Source organism: Capricornis sumatraensis, chromosome 20, assembly GCF_032405125.1.
Source record: "Capricornis sumatraensis isolate serow.1 chromosome 20, serow.2, whole genome shotgun sequence".
Classification (NCBI taxonomy): domain Eukaryota; kingdom Metazoa; phylum Chordata; class Mammalia; order Artiodactyla; family Bovidae; genus Capricornis; species Capricornis sumatraensis.
Genome location: NC_091088.1, coordinates 30,777,717 through 30,799,574, shown reverse-complemented (window position 1 = coordinate 30,799,574; position 21,858 = coordinate 30,777,717). Strand labels below are relative to the sequence as shown.

At 47.9% G+C, this 21,858-nt stretch overlaps 1 protein-coding gene across 10 annotated transcripts in view; it reads right to left on the bottom strand.

The window, feature by feature from the left end:
- Positions 1-6,028, bottom strand: part of NLRC5 (NLR family CARD domain containing 5) — a 57,173-nt gene extending 51,145 nt beyond the window's left edge. For all 10 annotated transcript variants that reach the window (XM_068992666.1, XM_068992669.1, XM_068992668.1 and 7 more), the window contains exons 1-3: positions 5,734-6,028; positions 4,876-4,935; positions 417-485 (exon numbers count right to left, since the gene is read on the bottom strand). In XM_068992666.1, coding sequence (XP_068848767.1) covers positions 417-485; positions 4,876-4,935; positions 5,734-6,028 — 424 coding nt within the window. The remainder of the gene's footprint in view (positions 1-416; positions 486-4,875; positions 4,936-5,733) is intronic.
- Between the last annotated feature and the right edge of the window lie 15,830 nt (positions 6,029-21,858).

Sequence of the window (21,858 nt, the reverse complement as noted above, 5' to 3'; positions counted from 1 at the left end):
TCTGTCCTGACTGGTTCTCAGTAGCCTCCATGTCTCCCCAGGGACCCCCGAGGCTTCTATACCGGCATCCAGCTCAGCTATAACCTGGTCATTGAGAGCCCAGTTCTGAGGTCATGCTTGTCACATCCCTGGGGCTCCTTAAACCTTGAGGACCTGGAAGCATTCCTAGAAAAGCCTGGGTGATGGAGCTGCAACCTCTAGGATGCTTTGAGCTCCCTCATCTCTGCAGAAGTCCTGCCCCTGGGGGCTTGGCAAAGCCTCCCAGCCAGATCCACCTCCCTCCTCTGCCCACCCAGGACCTCCTGGGAGCCAGGAAGACAAGAGCCCTTGACCAGCTGGAAGCCTGTGATCAGGGGACAGAGTCCAGGGTCTGGGTCCTTGCCCCAAGGCAATCCACTTCCTACCTTGGTACCCACCTTGTTGCTGCTTCCTGAGCTGTTTTCGGCGAGGTGAGGACCCACAGCTCTGATAAGTCCGCTTGAGGCCTGGAAGGAAAGAAAGGAGGAGTAAGGGGTGAGGTCTGGGGGCTCAGGTTGAGGAGGTACCCAGCACTTTCAGGGAGCTCCGATCCACAGACAGGCAGCAGCCAGACAAGTATATCTACACTCAAGGACTGAATGAAGGCCGACAACAAGCAAAGGCTGTGCCCACATCAGCTTCTGTCTGCAGGGGGTCCCTGGGCCTGGGGACCTCCCAACCCAGAATGCAAGAAGCCGGGCCCACAGCCAACAGCCTTAAGCACTAAATGGCTTGGAAAGGACCCAGCTCTGTTAAGGGGACTCTTGGTTAGAGAAGTGGAGCTTCCCCTAGGCTTGGGCAGGCCTGTGCCCTCCCTCCTGCGCCCGTGTGCTTTATCCCCCTTAGTTCCCTCTTCCACACGTCCTCACCACTCTCACTAGTCTCATGAGTTCTTGTCTGGGTGCATGGATTTTCAAGAGCTAATAGTTTTCTGAAGAGGATGGGAAAGGAAGGAGAACAAGAATGAAGGGGAGACAGAAAGGAAGGGAGGAAGAAAGAAAGAGGATGAAGAAAGGATTTTAAGAAGTAAAGCAGGGGACTTCCCTGGTGATCCAGTAGTTAAGACTTCGCCTTCCAATGCAGCCGGTGCGGGATGGGTCCCTGGTAGGGGAGCTAAGATCTCACAAGACTTAGGACCAAAAAACCAAATGCAGAAGTAAAGTTGTAACGAACTTTATAAAGACTTTAAAAAATGGTCCACATTAAAAAAAAAAAGTCTAAAATAAAAGAAGTAAAGGTGGATATTCCTAAAGCCAGGCTTTAGTGATCAATCAGAATGGCTCTGAAGGAGGCCCCTTACCTGCCAGGTGTTAAATTTTTAGTTGCTGGTTTGCAGGGAGAGCCAGGGGTCCCAAAGAGGGGCTGCAATCAGGGTAAGAGTGTGTGCATATATATATGTAGCCAAGTGTGTATGCTTGGCTACACTGTGTGGCTTGCAGGATCTTTGTTCCCTAACCAGGGACTGATCCTGGGCCCTTGGCAGTGAGAGCACAGAGTCCTAACCACTGGACTGCCAGGGAATTCCCTTGTATTTCAATATTTTAATAAGTCTTCTACTAATAAGGGACTCATTAGCTAAATATCAACCAGACCTGGTTACAGCCAGGTGACAGTTATGCCATCTCAGTGATAAGGGACAGAAGGACCAGGTATCAGTTTTGATTTGTTGGGGGGCTAGGATGGGGCTTCCCTGGTGGGTTAATGGTAAAGAATCCGCCTATAGTGGAGGGAACATGTGTGCGATCCCTGGATTGGGAAGATCCCCTGGAGAAGGGAATGGCACCCCACTCCAGTATTCTTGCCTGGAGAATCCCATGGACAGAGGAGTCTGATGGGCTACGGTCCAAAAGGATGTTTTCTGTTAAAGCCTGGTGATGTTATTACCATGTACATCTGTAAGTAAAAAGTCAGTACTTCTACAGAAATAAAGGTTCTGAAACCACAGAAACATCATACACAATGGTCAAAGACTACAAGTTTTTCCTCTAAGATCAGGAAAAAGGTATTCACCACATCTATTCAACACAGAACTGGCAGTTCTAGCCAGAGCAATTAGGTGAGAAAAAGAGATAAAAGATGTCCAAATTGAAAAAGAGAAGTAAAATAATCTCTGTTTGCAAGTGATAGGATCTTATATGTAGAAAACCCTAAAGACACCACAAAGAAAAGCTGTTAGAACTAATAAATGAAACCAGCAAAGTAGCAGGACTAAAAAGTCAACACACAAAAGTCAGCTACATTTCTATACATGAACAATCTGAGAAAAAAATACCACAACAATTTCATTTACAATAGCATCAAAAAGAATCAGTAGTTAGGAATTAACCAAGGAAGTGAAAGATTTGTGCAATGAAAGCTACAAAATGTTGCTGGAAGAAACGAAAGAAGACATAAATAAATGAAACGGTATCACATACTCATGGACTGGAAGACTTACTAATGTTGAAATTATCAGTACTATCCAAAAGTGATCTATAGATTCAATGCCCTTATAATCCCAATGCCTTTTTTTTTTTTTTTTTTTGCAGAAATAGAAAGTCCATTCTAAAATTCATGTGGAATCTCAAGGGAACCCAAATAGTCAAAACAATCCCCCAAAGGAAAAAAAAATTCTGGAAGATTCACACTTTCTGATTTCAAAACTTACTAAAAAACTACAGTGATCAAAAACAGTGTGGTATTGGCATAAAGACAGACATAAAGACCAATGGAATAGAGTAGAGAGCCCAGAAATAAACCCTCACACATACGGTAAAGTGATTTTTGACAAGGGTGCCAAGAGCACTCAGTGGAGGAAAGGACAGTCTTTTCAACAGTGCTGGGAAAACTGCGTATCCACAGGCTACGGAATGAAGTTGGACCCTTACATAACACCATACACAAAAACTAACTCAAAATGGATGAAAACCCTAAATGTAAGACTTAAAACAATAAAACTGTTAGAAGCAAACATAAGGTGAAAGCTTGTGACGTTAGGTTTGGCACTTATTTCTTCAAGTGGCACAGATATCGAAAGGCACAGATATCGAAAGAATTAATAGAAAAACTGGACTTCATAAAAAAATTAAAAATCGTACATCAAAAGGCCCTTCCCACAGAGTAAAAAGGCAACCCACAGAATAGGAAACATATTTGCAAAACATATATTTGATAAGGGGTTAATAACCAGAATACAGAGAGAACTCCTAAAACAAAACAAAACCAAAAAAACCAGAGAAGTCAATTCAAAAATAGATAAAGGACTTGAATAGACATTTCTCCAAAAAAGAAATATGAGGGCCAATAGGCACATGAAAGGATTCTCAGCATTACTAATCATTAGGGAAACGCTAACCAAAATGACAGTGAGGTACTACCTCACACCCATTAGGATGGCAACTATCAGAAAAGAAGAAAACAGTGTTGGCGAGGATGTGGAGAAACTGGAAGCCCTGTGGACTGTTGGAAGGGATGTCAAATGGTGCAACTTCTGTGGAAAACACTACGGAGGTGTCTCAAAAACTTAAAGATAGAGTTGCCATGTGAACCTGGGTCCTGGACATAGACTCGAAAGAACTGAAACAGGGTCTTGAAGAGATATTGTTTATCCATATTCATGGCAGCATTAGTCACAAGAGCTAAACTATGGAAAGAACCCGAAAGTCCACCAAAGGATGAATGGATAAGCAAAATGGGATTTATACATACAGGGGAATATTAGTCAGCCTTAAAGAGGAAGGAAATTCTGACCTATGACACAACACAGATGAACCTTGAAAACATTTATGCTAAATGAAATAAGCCAGTCAAAAAAGACAGATATTGTATGATTCCACTTATACAATGTACTTAGAGTAAAGTCATAGAGATGGAAAGTAAATGGTGGTTACCAGGGGCTGGGAGAGAGATGAATGGGGAGTTATTATTTGATGGGTATAGAATCTCAGTTTTGCAAGAAGAAAAAAGAGTATTGGAGATGGATGGTGGTCATGGGCTTCCCAGGTGGCGCTAGTGGAAAAGAACCCACTTGCCAATGCAGGGGACATAAGAGACTCAGGTTCGATCCTTGAGTAGGGAAGATTCCCAGGAGGAAGGTATGGCAACCTCCTCCAGTATTCTTGCCTGGAGAATCCCATGGACAGAGGAGCCTGGTGGCTATAGTTCATGGGGTCCCAAAGAGTCGGACATGACTGAGTGCCTCTCACATGACATGATAACTGTGCAACAACGTGAATGTGTTTAATACACTGAACTGTACACTTAAAAATGGTTAAGGTGGTAAATTTGATGCTATGTAATTGACCATGGTTAAAAAAGAAAGATGGAACAAAAAGGAAAGAAAAGTTCTGAAAAGAGAGTGGTGAATCAGTGAAGTGGACCATCTGATCACTAACCTCTCTGCGCTGCACCAGAAAACCAGTCAGAGGCTCCCTGGGTGTGGACGGCAGACTGTGGGTCAGTGTCAGGCCTGAGGGTGTCTGAATGGTGAGAGGCCTGAGTCTGTGGGCTTGGAGCCTGAGGCCCTGAGGTTTGGGGACAGGGAAGTGAGAACGGGCTTCCCCAAGTGAAACCAGGTGGGGGATTCCAGCAGTGGCTAAGGGCTGAAAACCTTGAACTCTCCCAGGAGGCTCCAGGTGAGACTCATGGGAAAAGCTTTCAGACAAGCCCAAGCCTTGAGGGGCAGAAATGGGGTGCAGGCGAGGCTGGGAGCTCTGGTGAGGGCCTGGGAAATGTGCAAATGGGTCCACGCACGAGGAGGCTAGTTTACGGAAAATGGCTCTGACCAGCCACCACCAGCCTGTTCTGGGTTTGAGATGGGGGACTTAGCGTGCACCCACCCTCCACATCCCACCCCTTCCCCCAAACCCCAGGCCTTACCAGGGTGGAGCTGAGAGTCTGATCGGCTTTCCTTGCCAATTTCCAGAAGACTGGGGAAGCCTGGAAGAGGGAAGGAGATGATATGCCATGGGGATGAGCTAGGATGCCCTGGGACCAGATCTGGCCCCGAGTCTGGCTCAGGGCTCATCCCTCAGGGGGTGTTCCTAGCAAGCCAGAAATCTACACTTGGCGATCTGTGGAGGGCACAGCTGGAAGTGAGCCCTGAAGGCAGCTGGGGGCAGAAACACGTGCATATCAAAAATTCTGTGCACATACAAGTATATGGGTGCATGCACATGTTTATTCATGCCTGTGCCCAAGTGCACACCTGTGTATCCCCACCTGCCCCATACTCTGCCTTGTAGAGTTATTGAGTGAGCTCTCACTTCCTCTCCATGAACACAATCAGTGTTCTGAGCTTCCCTACAGTGCTCTGTAAATGGAAGAGCCCAAGGGACATTCACTGAACGGGACAGAATCCAATCAGCCTGCCCCTAAGTGCCGGCCAGAGGGCTCTGCCTAGGACTGTATCTTTGCAAAAAAGAAACCTCTTAGGCAGTATGGGCTATCAGGAATTTCCTGGCAGGAAGGAGTCACCTGGTCCTTTCTCTCTGCATCCTGCCTTTCTGGGCAACTGGGGTGGTACAAGGTGGAAGGAGGAGTCCTCCAGGTCCCCAGCAGATGTGGTGGCATTAGGGCGTTTGCTCTGGGAGGCGCACAGAAACACGGAAGTTTGTTCCTGGCTGGGCCACACGTCTCTGTGTGACCCAGGCAAGTCCTGGCCTCGCCTGGGGCTCTCTGGCTCCCCAGGCCCCGGGCACTAGCTGGCGGCACTGCACCTCCCACAGCCACTCTTACCGTCTTCATGGCCCCACGTGCTCATCAGCAGCACCTCCATGTCCATCGGCACATCCAGCTCCATGCACACGCCCTGGATGAATGACTTCCAGGTGGTCGGACCCTGGGTATGCAGTTTTTGGAGATGCAGGATGACCCTCTGTGTGGGGTCTGGGGCCTGATATTCGGAGCCCAGGTCCACGTTGGGGAGGAATAGCTTCACCTTGGCGTCTAGCCATTCTAGGTTTCTGCTGAGCAGCCTCACGAGCCATCCATGCAGGTTCCTGGTGCCCAGTTGGAGGCTAATGGGGTCCATGAGGAGCTGACCCTACAGGGACCAGGTAGGCAGGTGAGCTGCGAAGTAGGTGAGCTGGGGGAAAGCCAGGAGGGGCAGTCAGAAACCACTCCCCACAGCTAAGGGGATGGACACAGAAGGTAGAGAAGTGGTCTCTCTGTAGTGTCTCGATGTCATTGCCCAGAGCTCAGGCCCAGAAATTAATCTCCTTCTTCTGTATTCTCTGCCAAAATAATCCATGCCTATGTCATGGGCCCGGATGGTTTAGTTCATCCCCTGTGGATAAGCCCTGATAATGCTTTATTTGTTCTTGTTTCCATGGACCCATTTGTGCTGCTCTCTGTCTGAGCTAAGTTGTCTCTGGCAGAGACAAATACCTGTCCCCCCGTATTTGTTCTTCTCTTCTTTCTTAGTACTAGAACCCCTAAATATTTCCTAGTTATCTGAAATAGACTATTTCCCAGCCTCCCTTGCAGCTAGATATACTCATGTAATTAAATTTTGGCCAATGAGACGTTGGTGGAAGTGTTGTATATCATTCTTAACCTCTTCTTGTTGGCTGGAATGCTGATGTGATGGCCAAACCTTGGGCAGCCATATTGGATTGTGAGGTAGAAGCCAGCACTGAAGAAGGTGGAGAGTAAAGCTTTCCTGTCCTGGACTCTCTGACTTTGAATTTCTAATATATGACAAGGAAATTCATTTCTATTCTGTTTAAACTACTGTTGCTTAGGCCCTTTTGCTATTCACAGTGAAATATAATCCTAGATAATACAGACCCTCTCTTCTCTCTAAGCAAATTCTCCCCTTCTAAACTGGAACTCAAACAACTTGCTGGTAGGAGTATTAAAATGAGGCAAGGAGAAGTTATTTTGTGAAAGCTTAAAAAGTCTGAAGGCCCTTTGATTCAGCAATTACATTTCTAATATGCTGGCCTTGGGACACAATCATGGACTTCAACAGAATTTTTAGTTACAAAGCTGTGCACTGCAAGAGTATTTTTAATAGTTAAAAATTGGAAGCAACCTAAATATCCAACAGTTAGAGAGTAACTGGTTATCCATCACATGGTGGAATATGCTAGAACGTTTCCAAATGTACTTTCTGGCACTATTGTCTTAATAATAGAGATAACCGCTCAGAAAGCACTTACTGTGTGTTAGGCTCTGTTTTATGTGCTTTATTTGTTTCATCAAATCCTCACAACTCCAGAGACTTCATTTCTAACTCTGAAAAAGATAGGAGGCCCATGCAGGGGCCAGCCTTATCAACTCCCAGACGCTGGGGCCAACACCATGTATTCTGGGGTTCAGACTTCAGCTTCTCCCTTGACCCCCAGCAGAGACCTACTAGGCACATGTCCCCAGCTCCTCTGGTCACCCCTGTTCAACCAAACTAATAGCAACAACTCCTTGCTCAGGCACAGAGTTTGAGACTTCAAGAAATATGCTCACATCCACGGCGTGGATCACCGCCCCCACTCAACAGATGAAAAGGCTAAGCTGCGGAAGGGTAAAGGACATACCCAAGATCATCATGTAAGTCCATGGAGGACACATGCTCAGAACTGAGATTTCTTACCTCTCAGGCCAGTTAATTTCCAAGGCTTGGGAACCCTAGGTGGCACCAGACAAGGGCTAATCCATGGCCTCTGTATGATCTTGGCGCCTATGGCATGGCTTCTTTTCCGGGCTAGAGTGTCCAAAGTCCATGCGGCCCATAAAGAACTCATCCAGGGCAGCAAGGTGCCAGGTGGAAGTGAGGAGTGCCTGGATGGTATAATTGCTGGGAAAGTCCTTCAAATTCAATTTTCTCCTCCAGCCCGTCTAACATGATGCCTTTGTTTCCACCATGAGTGCTCTTTCCCCTTGGAGTAAGACATTAAACTCTCTAAAAATAACCAGCCCTGGAAGAAAAAACACATTATATCATTATTGGTCATTGTGAACGTCAGTAGCAAACAGCCTTGGAGACAGAGGATTATATTAGAAAGATCCTCAGTGAAGGGATGGTCACTGACCTGGCTCCCTGGTTCATTATAGATATTCTAGGATGTCCACAGAGAGGGTCTCCTGAGTTCCTGGGCCAAGTCCTGGAGCTGGACTTTCAGATTCTTTCCATAGACTAGGCTCCTAAGAGAGAGAGGAGACAGACCGCTTTCTCATCATTATTCCACATTCCAAGAGGAACTCTGTAAAGAAGGCACTGACCCTCACTCCTAACTCCCCTGAGGACATCAACCCAGAAACAGCCTTCTCATCTTCATGTACAGATCTTATTCTTCCCCAAGCAAGATTCTTACTCTTCCAATTTGAATATTCCCCTTACAGTGACTTGTTCCACCACTGTATACCTCTCCGATCCAGTAGATTTATTACAGCTAATTTATTAAATGAAGATGGACTAACTCTTACCAAAGATGTCAGCCTTCTTTCCTAATAAAACCTCAAAGAGGTTAGAATGTGCAGCTTTCTCTCTTCATACATCATGAAGAAGTTTATAAATAATTGAGAGTAAACATCCTTCTTAATGAGAAAACCCAGAGGCACTGATCACTGTCTCACCAAGAGAACAATAAAATGATGATCATTTAATCAGTTTTATTTTATTAGCTCCTTTATTATAATAACTATAAATGAAGTATGACCTGTAGAAATTGTGAATCACTATATTGTATACCTATAATTTATATAATATTTTATATCAACCATATCTCAATAAAAAGTAAAATAAGGACATCCCTCCTGGTACAGTGAGTAGGAATCCGCTTGCCAATGCAGGTGATGTGGGTTTGATCCCTGGTCTGGGAAAATTCCACATGCCATGGAGCAACTAAGCCCATGTGCTACAGCTCCTGAGCCTGCACTCCACTCCAGGACTCCTGAGCCTGCGCTCCAGAGCTCCTGAGCCTGCCCTCCAGCGCTCCTGAGCCTGCACTCCAGAGCTCCTGAGCTCCTGAGCCTGTACTCCAGAACTCCTGAGCCTGCACTCCAGAATTCCTGAGCCTGCACTCCAGAGCTCCTGAGCCTACACTCCAGAGCTCCTGAGCCTGCCCTCCAGAGCTCCTGAGCCTGCACTCCAGAACTCCTGAGCCTGCACTCCAGAGCTCCTGAGCCTGCACTCCAGAACTCCTGAGCCTGCACTCCACTCCAGGACTCCTGAGCCTGCGCTCCAGAGCTCCTGAGCCTGCCCTCCAGAGCTCCTGAGCCTGCCCTCCAGCGCTCCTGAGCCTGCCCTCCAGTGCTCCTGAGCCTGCACTCCAGAGCTCCTGAGCTCCTGAGCCTGTACTCCAGAACTCCTGAGCCTGCACTCCAGAATTCCTGAGCCTGCACTCCAGAGCTCCTGAGCCTGCACTCCAGAACTCCTGAGCCTGCACTCCAGAATTCCTGAGCCTGCACTCCAGAGCTCCTGAGCCTACACTCCAGAGCTCCTGAGCCTGCCCTCCAGCGCTCCTGAGCCTGCCCTCCAGTGCTCCTGAGCCTGCACTCCAGAGCTCCTGAGCTCCTGAGCCTGTACTCCAGAACTCCTGAGCCTGCACTCCAGAATTCCTGAGCCTGCACTCCAGAACTCCTGAGCCTGCACTCCAGAATTCCTGAGCCTGCACTCCAGAGCTCCTGAGCCTGCACTCCAGAACTCCTGAGCCTGCACTCCAGAGCTCCTGAGCCTACACTCCAGAACTCCTGAGCCTGCCCTCCAGAGCTCCTGAGCCTGCACTCCAGAACTCCTGAGCCTGCCCTCCAGAGCTCCTGAGCCTGCCCTCCAGAGCTCCTGAGCCTGCACTCCAGAACTCCTGAGCCTGCACTCCAGAGCTCCTGAGCCTGCCCTCCAGAGCTCCTGAGCCTGCACTCCAGAACTCCTGAGCCTGCACTCCACTCCAGGACTCCTGAGCCTGCGCTCCAGATCTCCTGAGCCTGCCCTCCAGAGCTCCTGAGCCTGCCCTCCAGCGCTCCTGAGCCTGCCCTCCAGTGCTCCTGAGCCTGCACTCCAGAGCTCCTGAGCTCCTGAGCCTGTACTCCAGAACTCCTGAGCCTGCACTCCAGAATTCCTGAGCCTGCACTCCAGAGCTCCTGAGCCTGCACTCCAGAATTCCTGAGCCTGCACTCCAGAGCTCCTGAGCCTGCACTCCAGAATTCCTGAGCCTGCACTCCAGAGCTCCTGAGCCTACACTCCAGAGCTCCTGAGCCTGCCCTCCAGCGCTCCTGAGCCTGCCCTCCAGTGCTCCTGAGCCTGCACTCCAGAGCTCCTGAGCTCCTGAGCCTGTACTCCAGAACTCCTGAGCCTGCACTCCAGAATTCCTGAGCCTGCACTCCAGAGCTCCTGAGCCTACACTCCAGAGCTCCTGAGCCTGCCCTCCAGAGCTCCTGAGCCTGCACTCCAGAACTCCTGAGCCTGCACTCCAGAGCTCCTGAGCCTGCACTCCAGAGTTCCTGAGCCCGAGTGCTACAACCGCTGAAGCCCACAGGACTAGAACCTGCGCTCTGCAACAAGAGAAGCCACGGCAATGAGAGGCCCATGCGCCTCGACTAGAGAGCAGCCTTGCTCGCCACTTTTAGAGAAAGCCCATGCACAGTAGCGAAGGTCCAGCATAACTAAAAACGAAAACAAACAGCACTTCCCTGGTGGCTTAGTGGGTAAAGAAGCTGCCTGCAAATGCGGTAGATGCAGGTTCAATCCCTGATCTGGGAAAAGCCCACATGCTGTGGAGCAACTAAGCCTGTGGGCCACAACCATTGAGCCTGTGCTCCAGAGCCCAGGGGCTGCAACTACTGAGCCTGCGTGCCGTAACTAGTGAAGCCTGTGCTCTGCAGCGAGGGAAGCCACGGCAACGAGAAGCCCAAGCACTGCCACCAGAGAGTAGCCCCCGGGGCCACAGCCAAAGGAAAAAGCCCCAGCAGGCATGAAGACCCAGACAGCCATAAATGAACAAGTATAAACTAAAGTGGCACTGGTACGAGTGTCTGTGTAACACAGCTTCGGAGATCTTGTCTAACAATAAGGAACAGACCAAAGAAAAGATGGCTAAAAAGTATATGGAAGAAAGGCAGAAGATCAAAGTACGCACTGATGGAGTATCTAAGAAGTATGAGAAGGTAATAGCAAAGTTCCAGACTTCAGATCAATCTACATCAAGAGGGCACATTTTATAGAGAGCCCAGAAATAAACTCACACAGCTACATTCAATTAATCTTTGACAAAGGAGGCGAGAATACAATGGGGAAAAGACAGTCTCTTCAGCAAGTGGTACTGAAAAAGCTGGACAACTGTATGTAAATCAATGAAGTTGATTTACGCCTCACACCATGCACAGCAATAAACTCAAAATGGCCAAACAATTATAGGACATGACACCATAAAACTCCTAGAAGAGAACATAGGCAAAACATTCTCTGACATAAATAGCACCAATATTTTCTTAGGTCAGTCTCCCAAGACAATAGAAATAAAACCAAAAGTATAACAAACGAGACCTAGTCAAATGTACAAGCTTTTGTATACCAAAGGAAACCATAAACAAAACTAGAAGACAACGTATTGACGGGGCGAGAATATCTGCAAATAATGCAATAGACAAGGGCTTAATTTCCAAAATATACGAACAGTTCATACAATTCGGTAACAGAAGAAACAAACAATTCAATTAAAAAATGGGCAAAAGATCTAAATAGATATTTCTCCAAAGAAGACACATAGATGGCCAATAGGCACATAAAAATATGTTTAATATTGCTAATTATTAGAGAAATGCAAATCAAGACTGTGATGAGGTACCACTTCACAGCAGTCAGAATGACCATCATTAAAAAGTCTACAAATAACAAATGCTGGAGAGAGTGTGGAGAAAAGGGAACCCTCCTACGCTGTTGTAAATCAGTGTAGCCACTATGGAGAACAGTACGGAAATTCTTCAAAAAACTAAAAATAGAGTTACCATGTGATTCAGCAATCCTACTCCTGGACAAAGCCCAGACAAAACTATAATTCAAAAAGATACACGTACCGCTATGTTCATAGCAGCATTATTTACAATAGCCAAGACATGGAAGCAACCTAAATGTCCATTGACAGATGAATGGATAAAGAAGATGAGGTACAAATATACCATGGAATACTACTCAGCCATAAAAAGGATGAAATGGTGCCATTTGCAGCAACAGGGATTGAGCTAGAGATTATTATACTAAGCGAAGTAGGTCAGAAAGAGAAAGACAAAGACCATACGATATCACTTATGTGTAGCATCTAAAACAGGACACCTATGGCAATTATATCAGAGATTATTCATTGGGAAAGGCAGGCAATAATGGAGAGACTTCCAAACAAAAGCACTTTATAAAGTAAATGTCATTAAAACCTGATGGTGCCAGATTTAAAATAGAACAAATTGATCTAAGGAATGGAAGAGAGTTCAAATTAGTTTCACACCCATTTAAAATCCACTATTTGATCAATGGTATTGAGAGGGAAAATATGGAAAAATACATAGTATTAAAACACATAGTAATACAAGTATTTTAAATGGGAAGAATTATTACTATTGGCTGTGCCACACTACTTATGGGATCTTAGTTCCCGGACCAGGTATTGAACAAAGGCAGTGAGAGTACAGGGTCCTAACCACTGGACTGCCTGGGAATTCCTTTTTTTTTTTTTAAGAATTATTTTTAAATTAAGTAATTAAAGTTTTCTTATTAAAACTACAACCAGATATCATTTCATACCCCCCTCAAATATCTACAATGAAAGAGAAGATAATACAACTGCTAACGAGGTTGTGGAGAAATAGGAACCCTTGTATACTGCTGGTGGGAACGCAAAATGGTGCAGCCACGTTGGAGGAGTTTGGCAGTTCTTTAAAATGTTACCCAGAGTTATAACTCAGCAATTTTCTACTCTTAGGTTTATACTCAAGAGAAATGAAATATATATACTTATACAAAAACATATACACAAATGTTTATCATCCCTCATAGCCAAAAAGTGAAAAATATCAAAATTTCCATAACTCACCGATGAGTAAGCAAAATACGGTATGTCACTACAATAGAATATAATTTAGCAACCAAAAGGAACAAAGCAACATTGTGTTCAGTCACTTCAGTCATGTCCACTGTTTGCGACGCTATGGACTGTAGCCTGCCAGGTTCTTCAGTCCAGGGGATTTTCCAGGCAGGAATACTGGAGTGGGCTGCCATGCCCTCCTCCAGGGGATCCTTCCGACCCAGGGATCGAATTTGCATCTCCTGCATGTCCTGCACTGCAGACAAAGTCTTTACTGCTGGGCCACTGTTACGTGCTACAAGGTGGATGAACAGCTAAAGGATGCTGAGTGAAAAAAGCTCCAAAGAATACTAGTAAGTGAATTCAACTTTTAAAAGCTTTGGCATATGTCTGTTTTAAATGTGCTGTGTGAATCTGCATACAGAGAGACCAACTCTAGGGTTACACAAGCAAACAGGTGACAGGATTGTACCTGGGGAGTGGACGTGGGGGAAGCAGGCAAAGGAGAGCCCTTTACACTGCACCGTTCGCTCTCTGTATCTGTGGATCTGAATCTTCAAGTGTGGAACCCGTAGATGTGGAGTGCTGACTGTGCTGTGCCATTTTATATAAAGGACTTGAGCATCCGAGGATAGGGACACTGAGGGCCACCCGCACTCTTTGGACCACTGCGTACATTAAAACTTTTCAACAGGTACAATTGTTTCAAAGCCATAAAATGTTCATATTAAAAACTAGGGTTCAATCCCTGGGTCAGGAAGATTCCCTGGGAAATGTGTTACCTCTAAGAATCACCAATGCACTCTTGGGACATGGGGCTCAGAGAGAGGTAATGAAAAGCCAGCATCACACAGTAAGATTCCCAAGGGAATCCAGGCATGTGGGTTTGCGGTCCCACGCTCCTGCCACTCCAGTCCAGGTCCAGACAGCAAGAGGGAAAAAAGGTAGGGGGCCTTGTTGGGGTGCTGGTCTCACTGAGGGGTGGGCATAGGAGGCTTGCCCAGATGGGAGCTCCATCCTGGCTTACGTCGCCCTCATCACTGTGCTCTTGCGGAGTCTCTCTTGCTATCCGGGGCATCCCGTGCTGTGGAGGTTAGGGGACCCAGTTCCTTTGCCCAGTCCTTTGCGCTTGCTGCTCCCTATGCCTGGAGACCACCGCCCCCACCCAACTTCCAGTCCACACTCATGCACATGCACACACATGCCAACGCGCACTCCTCTGGCCGGAGTCATCTCTAAAACTCAGCTCTGGTCTGGTCTCTTTTCTGTCTAAACCTCCTATAGCTTCCCGCCACCTGCAAGATGCAGGGTGGCACCACAGTTAGTATGACTTTCACAGAGCAGGTCCACATCAGCTGCTCAAGAAAGGGTCAAAGGGTGAGTAAACAAACGGTCCTTCACCATCTGGGTCCTGGCCACTTCCGGGCCTCTCACACCACCTCTGCTGCCTGCCACATGACCACGCTCAAGGCCCCACCCCGCCATACTCTTTCACAACTCCCCGCCTTGCACACATGCCCTGCTCTGCCTCGAATGCCCTGCCCTTTCCCTTCCATCTTGCAAACTCCTCCTTCTTCTTACGGATTCAGCTCCAATCAACTCCTGTTCCCTTCTCAGGGAGGTCCTGCCGGCTGCCTTCCCAGACTGAGTTGCGCCGCTACCACTGGGCTTCCCTCTTTAGCAATGTCTCCTTCCTCCCCAACAACAGGGCTTGTCATTCTGCACCGTCATTTCCTCTTGGTCAGTCCCTCCTTCAGCAGCTGGGAACACCACCTAATTCTGGACAAGAGCAAACGCCTTGGCAACAGGGCCCTGGATTGGAGTCTCTACTCGGTACTGGCTGTGTGGCTTTGGTTTGGTTACCCCATGGGTTGGTACTTCAGTGTCCTCATCTATAAAAGGAGGATGTTCAAGGTCAGGCTGCTAAAAGCAGAACCCAAGATAGGGGTGTCTGTTGAAGTTTTTTATTAAGGCTGAAAGGGAAGCAGGACGGGGCAAGGGAAGAAGTTAGGCAAAGATGCGGTTTCAGGAGCCTGACCACGGGGAGCTCTGTGAGTGACAGGTCAACAGGCCTATCCTGCCAAGAGGCAAGGGGGCTGGGCTGCTGTTTCCCGCCCCTCCAATAGCCACATCCGCCAGACACTGGCTATGGGCCATATCCAGGTAGTGGAGGAGGGGCATTCCGATCGGCCAAGGGCAATCCTTAAGGGCAGGGTGCAGTGTGAGCAGCCTACGCCCACAATGGATGGGGAATGGGGGTGGGGGACTGGCCCGTGACTGGAGACCCGGAGCACCAGCAGGGTCAGCCTTTGGGGTAATAACAGTTAACTGGCAAGGGCATCGGGAGGTGAAGCAGGCAAACCCCCTGACGCGGCCTCTGGCACATTAGCTATTATTACCAGTGTTGTTTCCTCTGCAGCCCCGGCCCGGCACAGGGTAGAAGGAAGAGAGGGAGGGAAGGAGGAGAGGATGTGGTTGGAGTCACAGACCTCTGGCTACTTCTTCCTTCTTCCTGCTTGGATTGAGAAGGAGGCCCCTCGAGGCTGGGGCTTGGCAGTCACAGCTGCTGGCCGCACCCCCAAAGCTCACTTGTTGGGCTCTGTTTCCTCATCTCTACAAGGGGGACATCATGGGCCGTCCCTGTTCCCCGGGCTGTCTGGGAGGGTCAAGCCGAGCATCAGGGCCCATGGGTGGCTGGAAGCCCTGTCCTCTGGCTGGTTCTGACAGACCTGGGGTTCTGCCCCAGCACCAGGGCCCTGGTGGGAGGAAAGAGGACAGAAGAGGGTGACCGAGGTCAGACAGCGGGAAGAGAGGACCAGAAATAAGAAGGCTAGAACCCTAACCTCAAGATCAGGAAGGATATGGTTGGTGGGGACAATAAGGAAAGCATGGCCCCGGCCATGACAGCCACTCCAGACGTTTGGACCAAAATATCTGAAGGAGGGCAAGCCAGGTGCTGCTGGAGTCGGTTTCTCAGGATTGAGTGGACAGGTCAGGCCTGGGGATCCCGGGGTGGACCAGAGTCCACAGAGGCCCTCAAGCCTTCTCGCACCAAGGTCTACAGGGCTGACGACAGAAAACTCAGGGCCTCTGCATCCCTCAGGGTGGATGATCACAGTCCAAGGCTTTGGAGGATGCCTGAGGCCATGCGAACCTAGCTGGAAGAAGCCATGCCAGCTCCCACTCCCCGACTCCCTGGCCTTTTTTCCCCTCTGGCCACACTGGGGCCATATGGGATCTTAGTTCCCTGACCAGGGATCGAACCCCGTGCCCCTTGCAGTGGGAGTGCAGAGTCCTAACTACCAGCCGGCCTGGATGTTCCCAGGCCCGTTTTACAGATGGGGAAACTGAAGTCCCAAGAGGGGAAGGCCCTACTGACACTCAGAGCAAGTAAGAAGTGAAAGTGGGGCCAGACTAAGCTATCAGGCTTTTTCTAGGTGAGGGCTAATGCAGCCCCACCCCAGGAATCATCCTCTTTTCATGGGTCCCCACGATGGGGTACCTTCAGGGAGATGTGAGCAGCCATTTCTTCCCTCATCCATAAAAGTGGGCAGAGAGGGCAAGGGGGGTCCTTGACCCAGCACATTTCCATGGAGCGGGGGTGGGGGGAGGGTGTGCGATGGGGATGATTTCTTTCGAAAGCCATCATCTTTATTGTCCCTCACAATGACAGGGTCCTGCAGGACCTGTCACATGCACCCCCACATGTTCTACCAAAGCAGAACCGAGGCCCAAGACTTCCCTAGTGGCCCAGTGGCCAAAACTCCCTGCTCCCAGTGCAGGGGGCTCAGATTTGATTCCTGGTCAGGGAACTGGATCCCACATGCCACAACTAACAGCCCACCTGCCTCAACAAAGATCAAAGATCCCAAGCGCCACAACTAAGACCTGGCACAGCCAAATTAACTAATTGAAAAAAGAAAAAGGAACCAAGGCTCCCAGCAGTGAGGGGCCCTCCCCACACCACCAGCTAGAAAGATACAGAGCTGGGAGTTGAGGAAGCATCTTCTTGTCTCAAAGTCTTTGAGGAGGGTGGCACGAGCCTGCACTCTGAGCCCCAGGCCTGGGTGGTCCCTGTTCTAAATCCAACAGGGCCTCTCTCTTCTTGTCACTAGAAAACCAGGAATCTGGCTCCCAGCCCCCATCACTAGAACTGAAACGGCCTTCTTTATTCCAGTCAACTTCCTGCTCAGACAGCTCAGACTCTCCACCAAAAGACCCCCTGGGGTTTCCGGGTGCACCCTTCTCTGAAACGTGGACAGCAAGTGGCCGGGGAGGGATCTTGCCTTTTCCGCTCAGCCCTGGCGGTTTGGGTCCAGCACCCACCAGAAGTGGCCGGTGAGAAGGCTCCTTCCCAACAGGGTCCTGGGCCTCCGGAGGGCCAGTGGGTCCCAAACCTGCCTGCATGTTAGAGTCATCCAGGGTTTTAAAAATTCCAATGGGCTGTACCCCGGCTCAATCACAGCACAATCTCCGAGGGTGGGACACAGGCACCTTTGGAAGCAACCCAGCTGAGCTTGGGAAATACTAGTCTAGGCCACACTGCCACCCAGCGCTCCACTCCAGGTGGGCAGAGTGGCTTTGTGTTCCCTTGTACCCGGCGCCTTGCTTCCCCAGCAGAGCCGAGGCTTCTTGCCTTCGAGAGGTTGGGGACAGGAAGGCCACCGAGATGGCCACATTTAGATGGGACCCTGAGGGTGTCCGCTGAAAACTGACACTCCTCCTGCACTTCCGCCTCTGGCCTGCTCCTTGGCACCTTGTTGCCTTGCCAACTCCTCCCACGCCCACACCAAACCGAAAATGAAGCTGAGACCTGGAAATCCCCCTTTCGTCTCCAACCATGTGGTTGAAGAGGATCCCGGAGAAATTATGTACCGGTTTGGGGGGCAAAGAAGGCTCAAGATGTAAAGGGGAGAAATTAGATCCTGAGGTTCAAATTCACAGCCTGGAGATTGGTCTGCCCACTTCCAAAGGCAAATTGGAGGTGATTTCTAAAACTTAAACTGTGTCCACCCTTTGACTCTACAACCAAGCTGCTTGGCAGAAAGCCCAGGGAGAGCCACACAGCCTGGAATACGCAGAGCATACTGGATACGGAAATCCTGCAGCCGTGTCTGACCAACTGATATCTCAATAAAGTTTGGTGTGACCACACCTCTGGGTTATGGGCATAAAGACCACTGACATGGCTGGATCCTTATATGTATTAACTGAATAAACAAGACACGTGAATAATGATATGCATAATATGATACCATTTGTTTGAAGAATACATAGAAAACAAAGCACCAACACTGTATGTCTTCATCCAGGTCTATAATCCCATGTTTTTATAACTTAGAGGTTAAGAGCATGAATTTTGGAGCCAGCTTTCTAGGTTGGAACTAAACATTTCATCATTAGCAGGCTGTGTGGCATCAGGCAAATTGTATAGCCTCTTTAGGCTTCAATGCTCTCATCTATAAATCAAGGATAGGACTCCCCTGGTGGTCCAGGAGTTAAGAATCTGGCAGCCGATGCAGGTTCGGTCCCTGGTCTGGGAAGATTACACACACCTCGGGGCAACTAAGCCCATGTACCACAACTACTGAACCCTTGAGCCCTACAGCCCATGCTCTGCAACAAGAGAAGCCACTGCAATGAGACACTCTCGAACCACAATGAAGACTGGCCTCCACTCGCCACAGCTGAAGAAAGCCTGTGCATGCAGCAACAAAGACCCAGCACAGCCAAAAATAAAATAAATAAATATAAATAAATAAACCAAGGATACCTTCAGTATCTACCTCACAGGGCTGTGAATGTGTCAATACATGTAAAGTGCTTAAAACAAGGCCTTGCAGTTAGTGAGCCCAATAGATGTGTTTTGGGTTTTTTTTTTAATTGTTGGTTTTAGGTGTTTTTTTTTTTTTTTTTGGTTGTACAACATGGCTTGTGGGATCTGCATTGAGAGTGCAGAGTCCTAACCACTGGACCTCTAGGGAATCCCCTTGTTTGTTTGTTTTTTAATGCGAAGCCTTAGATAAAGTTTTGGAAGGCAACACACCAAACTGGTTATCTCAAACTAGTTATCTCAAATAACTAGTTATCTCAAAAACTAGTTATCTCAAATAACAGGCCTGGGGCAGGAAGCAGTGAGTAATAGAGATGTATGCCCCTGACATGGTATCCAGCTGTTTGCAAAGCGAATTTAATCATGTATTACCTGTGTGGTTTAGGCTGAAAACATTTTTTTGAAAGTGAAAGAAGACAGAAGATCAGTGACTAGAAAGCTGCACTCTTTAAAGTCAGAAGAGGAATTCTACTTCCAGAATGGATCAACTGACCTATGTCCTCCCATGCCAACTGCCGTGGGCAGAAGAAAGGCTTGGGGAGAGGGCTGGAGGTTAGTGATTGGTTGGTTGGAGCCTCGGTTCTGAGCTCCACTGCCCCAAACTGACTTGCTGGGTGATACCAGGCAAGTCCTTGCCCTCTCTGAGCCGTGACTCACTTGTACATCAAGTAGGGTTAATACCAGCCCATCTTACAGGGACTGGTGGAGCTGATAAGGGGTCAGGAGGCTTGGGTGCAAATCCTGATTTCAACAAGTTGTGCTGCGCAACCTGGGGCAAGTTTCCTAACTCCTCTGTACCTCCAGTTCCTCATCTGCAAACGGGGGTGATGACTCTGCATCTAGTTCACAGGGTCATTCTGAGGATGGGGGACAATAATGACGATTACAGCACAGTGAGGGGGACTGCCCATCGGCAGTGGATGCTAATCCATATACTGGGCTCTTAGCACAGGTCCGGGCAACATGCTACAGCATTCCACTTGCATTTCCTCAGCAGATTCTCAATCACCCTTTCAAGGCAGATGTTACCTTCATGTTGCAGACTCTGGGAAGTCAAGAAGCAAAGAGTGGATTAAAAACCGCTGCTGAGGGACTTCCCTGGTGGTCCAGTGGTTAGGACTCTGTGCTTCCAATGCAGGGGGCATGGGTTTGATCCCTGGTCGGGGAAATAAGATCCCACATGGTAAATGGCCCAAATTTTTTTTAAAAAAAGAAAAAGACATTAAAAGCTCTGCTGAGGACTTCGTTGGTGGTCCAGTGGTTAAGAATTTGCCTGCCAATACAGGGGACAAGCGTCTGATCCCTGATCTGTGAAGACCCCACATGCAACGGAGCAACTAAGCTTGTGAGCCACAACTACTGAGCCTGTGCCTTAGAACCCATGCTCTGCAGCAAGACAGAACACCAGAATGAGACGCCTGTGCACTTCAACTAGAGAAAGCCCTCACATAGCAACAAAGACCCAGCATGGCCAAAAATTTAAAAAAAAAAAAAAAATCTTTTCAAAAACCCCTCCACTGAACTCAGAGGCACTTTCCTAACTGAAGCACCACACTGCCTTCAACCAATGATCTTTCCGAACAAAATAATCATTTCCATAGCTCTTATATTTTTATGCTATAAAATATAATCTGTACTCATTTGATTATTTTTATGCTATAAAATATAATCTGCACTCATTTGAAAAGTTCTAAACATTTCAGAAATATATCGTGTGAATTTTCTCACAGTCTTACTCTTGAGGAAGAGGAATACAAGTTCTAAGACTTTTTTTTTTACCCATATTGGAGAATATTTTTGCCTTATATGAGAATCAGAGTATCATTTCCTTAAACATTTTCTAGAAATCATTTCACTTTGAACTTGATTTTCTAGTATCGTTTGCCTTGCATGGATGGTAACCCCTCCAAAGAAACCCATGGGAAACAAAACCAAAATGATGCCCACTGAAACGGGGTACTGAAACTGCTGCCCTGGGGCTCTGCCCTGAGGCCTGGCCTCCAGTTGTTGAAAAGGTGGTCCTCAGTGTGACAGGCATTATGGATATTAGCAGTCAACTGAGACTTTCTTCTTGACGAATCAGGAAGGATCAGAGAGAAGTGTAAAGAGCACAGCTGCTCTCACTTTATGATTCAACGAATGCCCTATCCATGCACCACTTAACATCATCTGGCTGACTCTGCTGTGTAAGTCTGAGACAAAGCTTGACTTGTCCATCTCAAGAAGAGAATTCTGTGGCTGCAAAATGCACAGGACACCTTCAAGAACATAAGGAAAAGACTACTGTGAGGCACGCAAAACAGCAAGCTATTTCTCTCTTCAAATAAGATGCTGTGACAAGACCTGAATGCCTCAGAGTACAAGTTCCCCAGGGTTTGAGTCTTCCCTCCATTTGGCATGAAGAGCAGAAGCAACTTCTCAGGCAAGGAGTTAATGGGGGTTTGGGTTTTGCTGATGGTACAGCCTCCATGCCTCCCCTCAGAAGATGGATGTTGGGGGATCAAGCAGTTTTATAGCTGCCGGCAGCCTCTGTATCCACACAGTCTTCTAGGAAAGAAATTCAGCAACATGGTCTCAAATTTTTAAAATAATGGTTCATTCAGGGACACAGAAATCAGACTGTTGGTTGCCAAAGGGGAGGGGGCTAGAGGAAGGATGGAGTGGGAGGTTGGGGTTAGCAGATGTAAGCTTTTACGTGTGGAATGGATAAACAACAAGACCCAACTGTATAGCACAAAGAACTATATTCAGTATCCTATGATAAACCGTAACAGGAAAGAATATTAAAAAAAAGAATGTATATAAAAAACAATGGTTCAAGAGAGGATTCGGGGAAGATGGCAGAGTAGGAAGCATTAGGATTCTGTCTCCTCATTTAGACAAAAGTGGTGTGAGCAGAATCTGGTATAACTGTTTTGGAACTCTGGAGTCTGTTGAAAACTTAAGTCTGGACTGTTAGATTTTGGTTAATTTTGGTCAATTTCAGCTCTTAACACAGTAATAGGTGCCTGTCCCTTA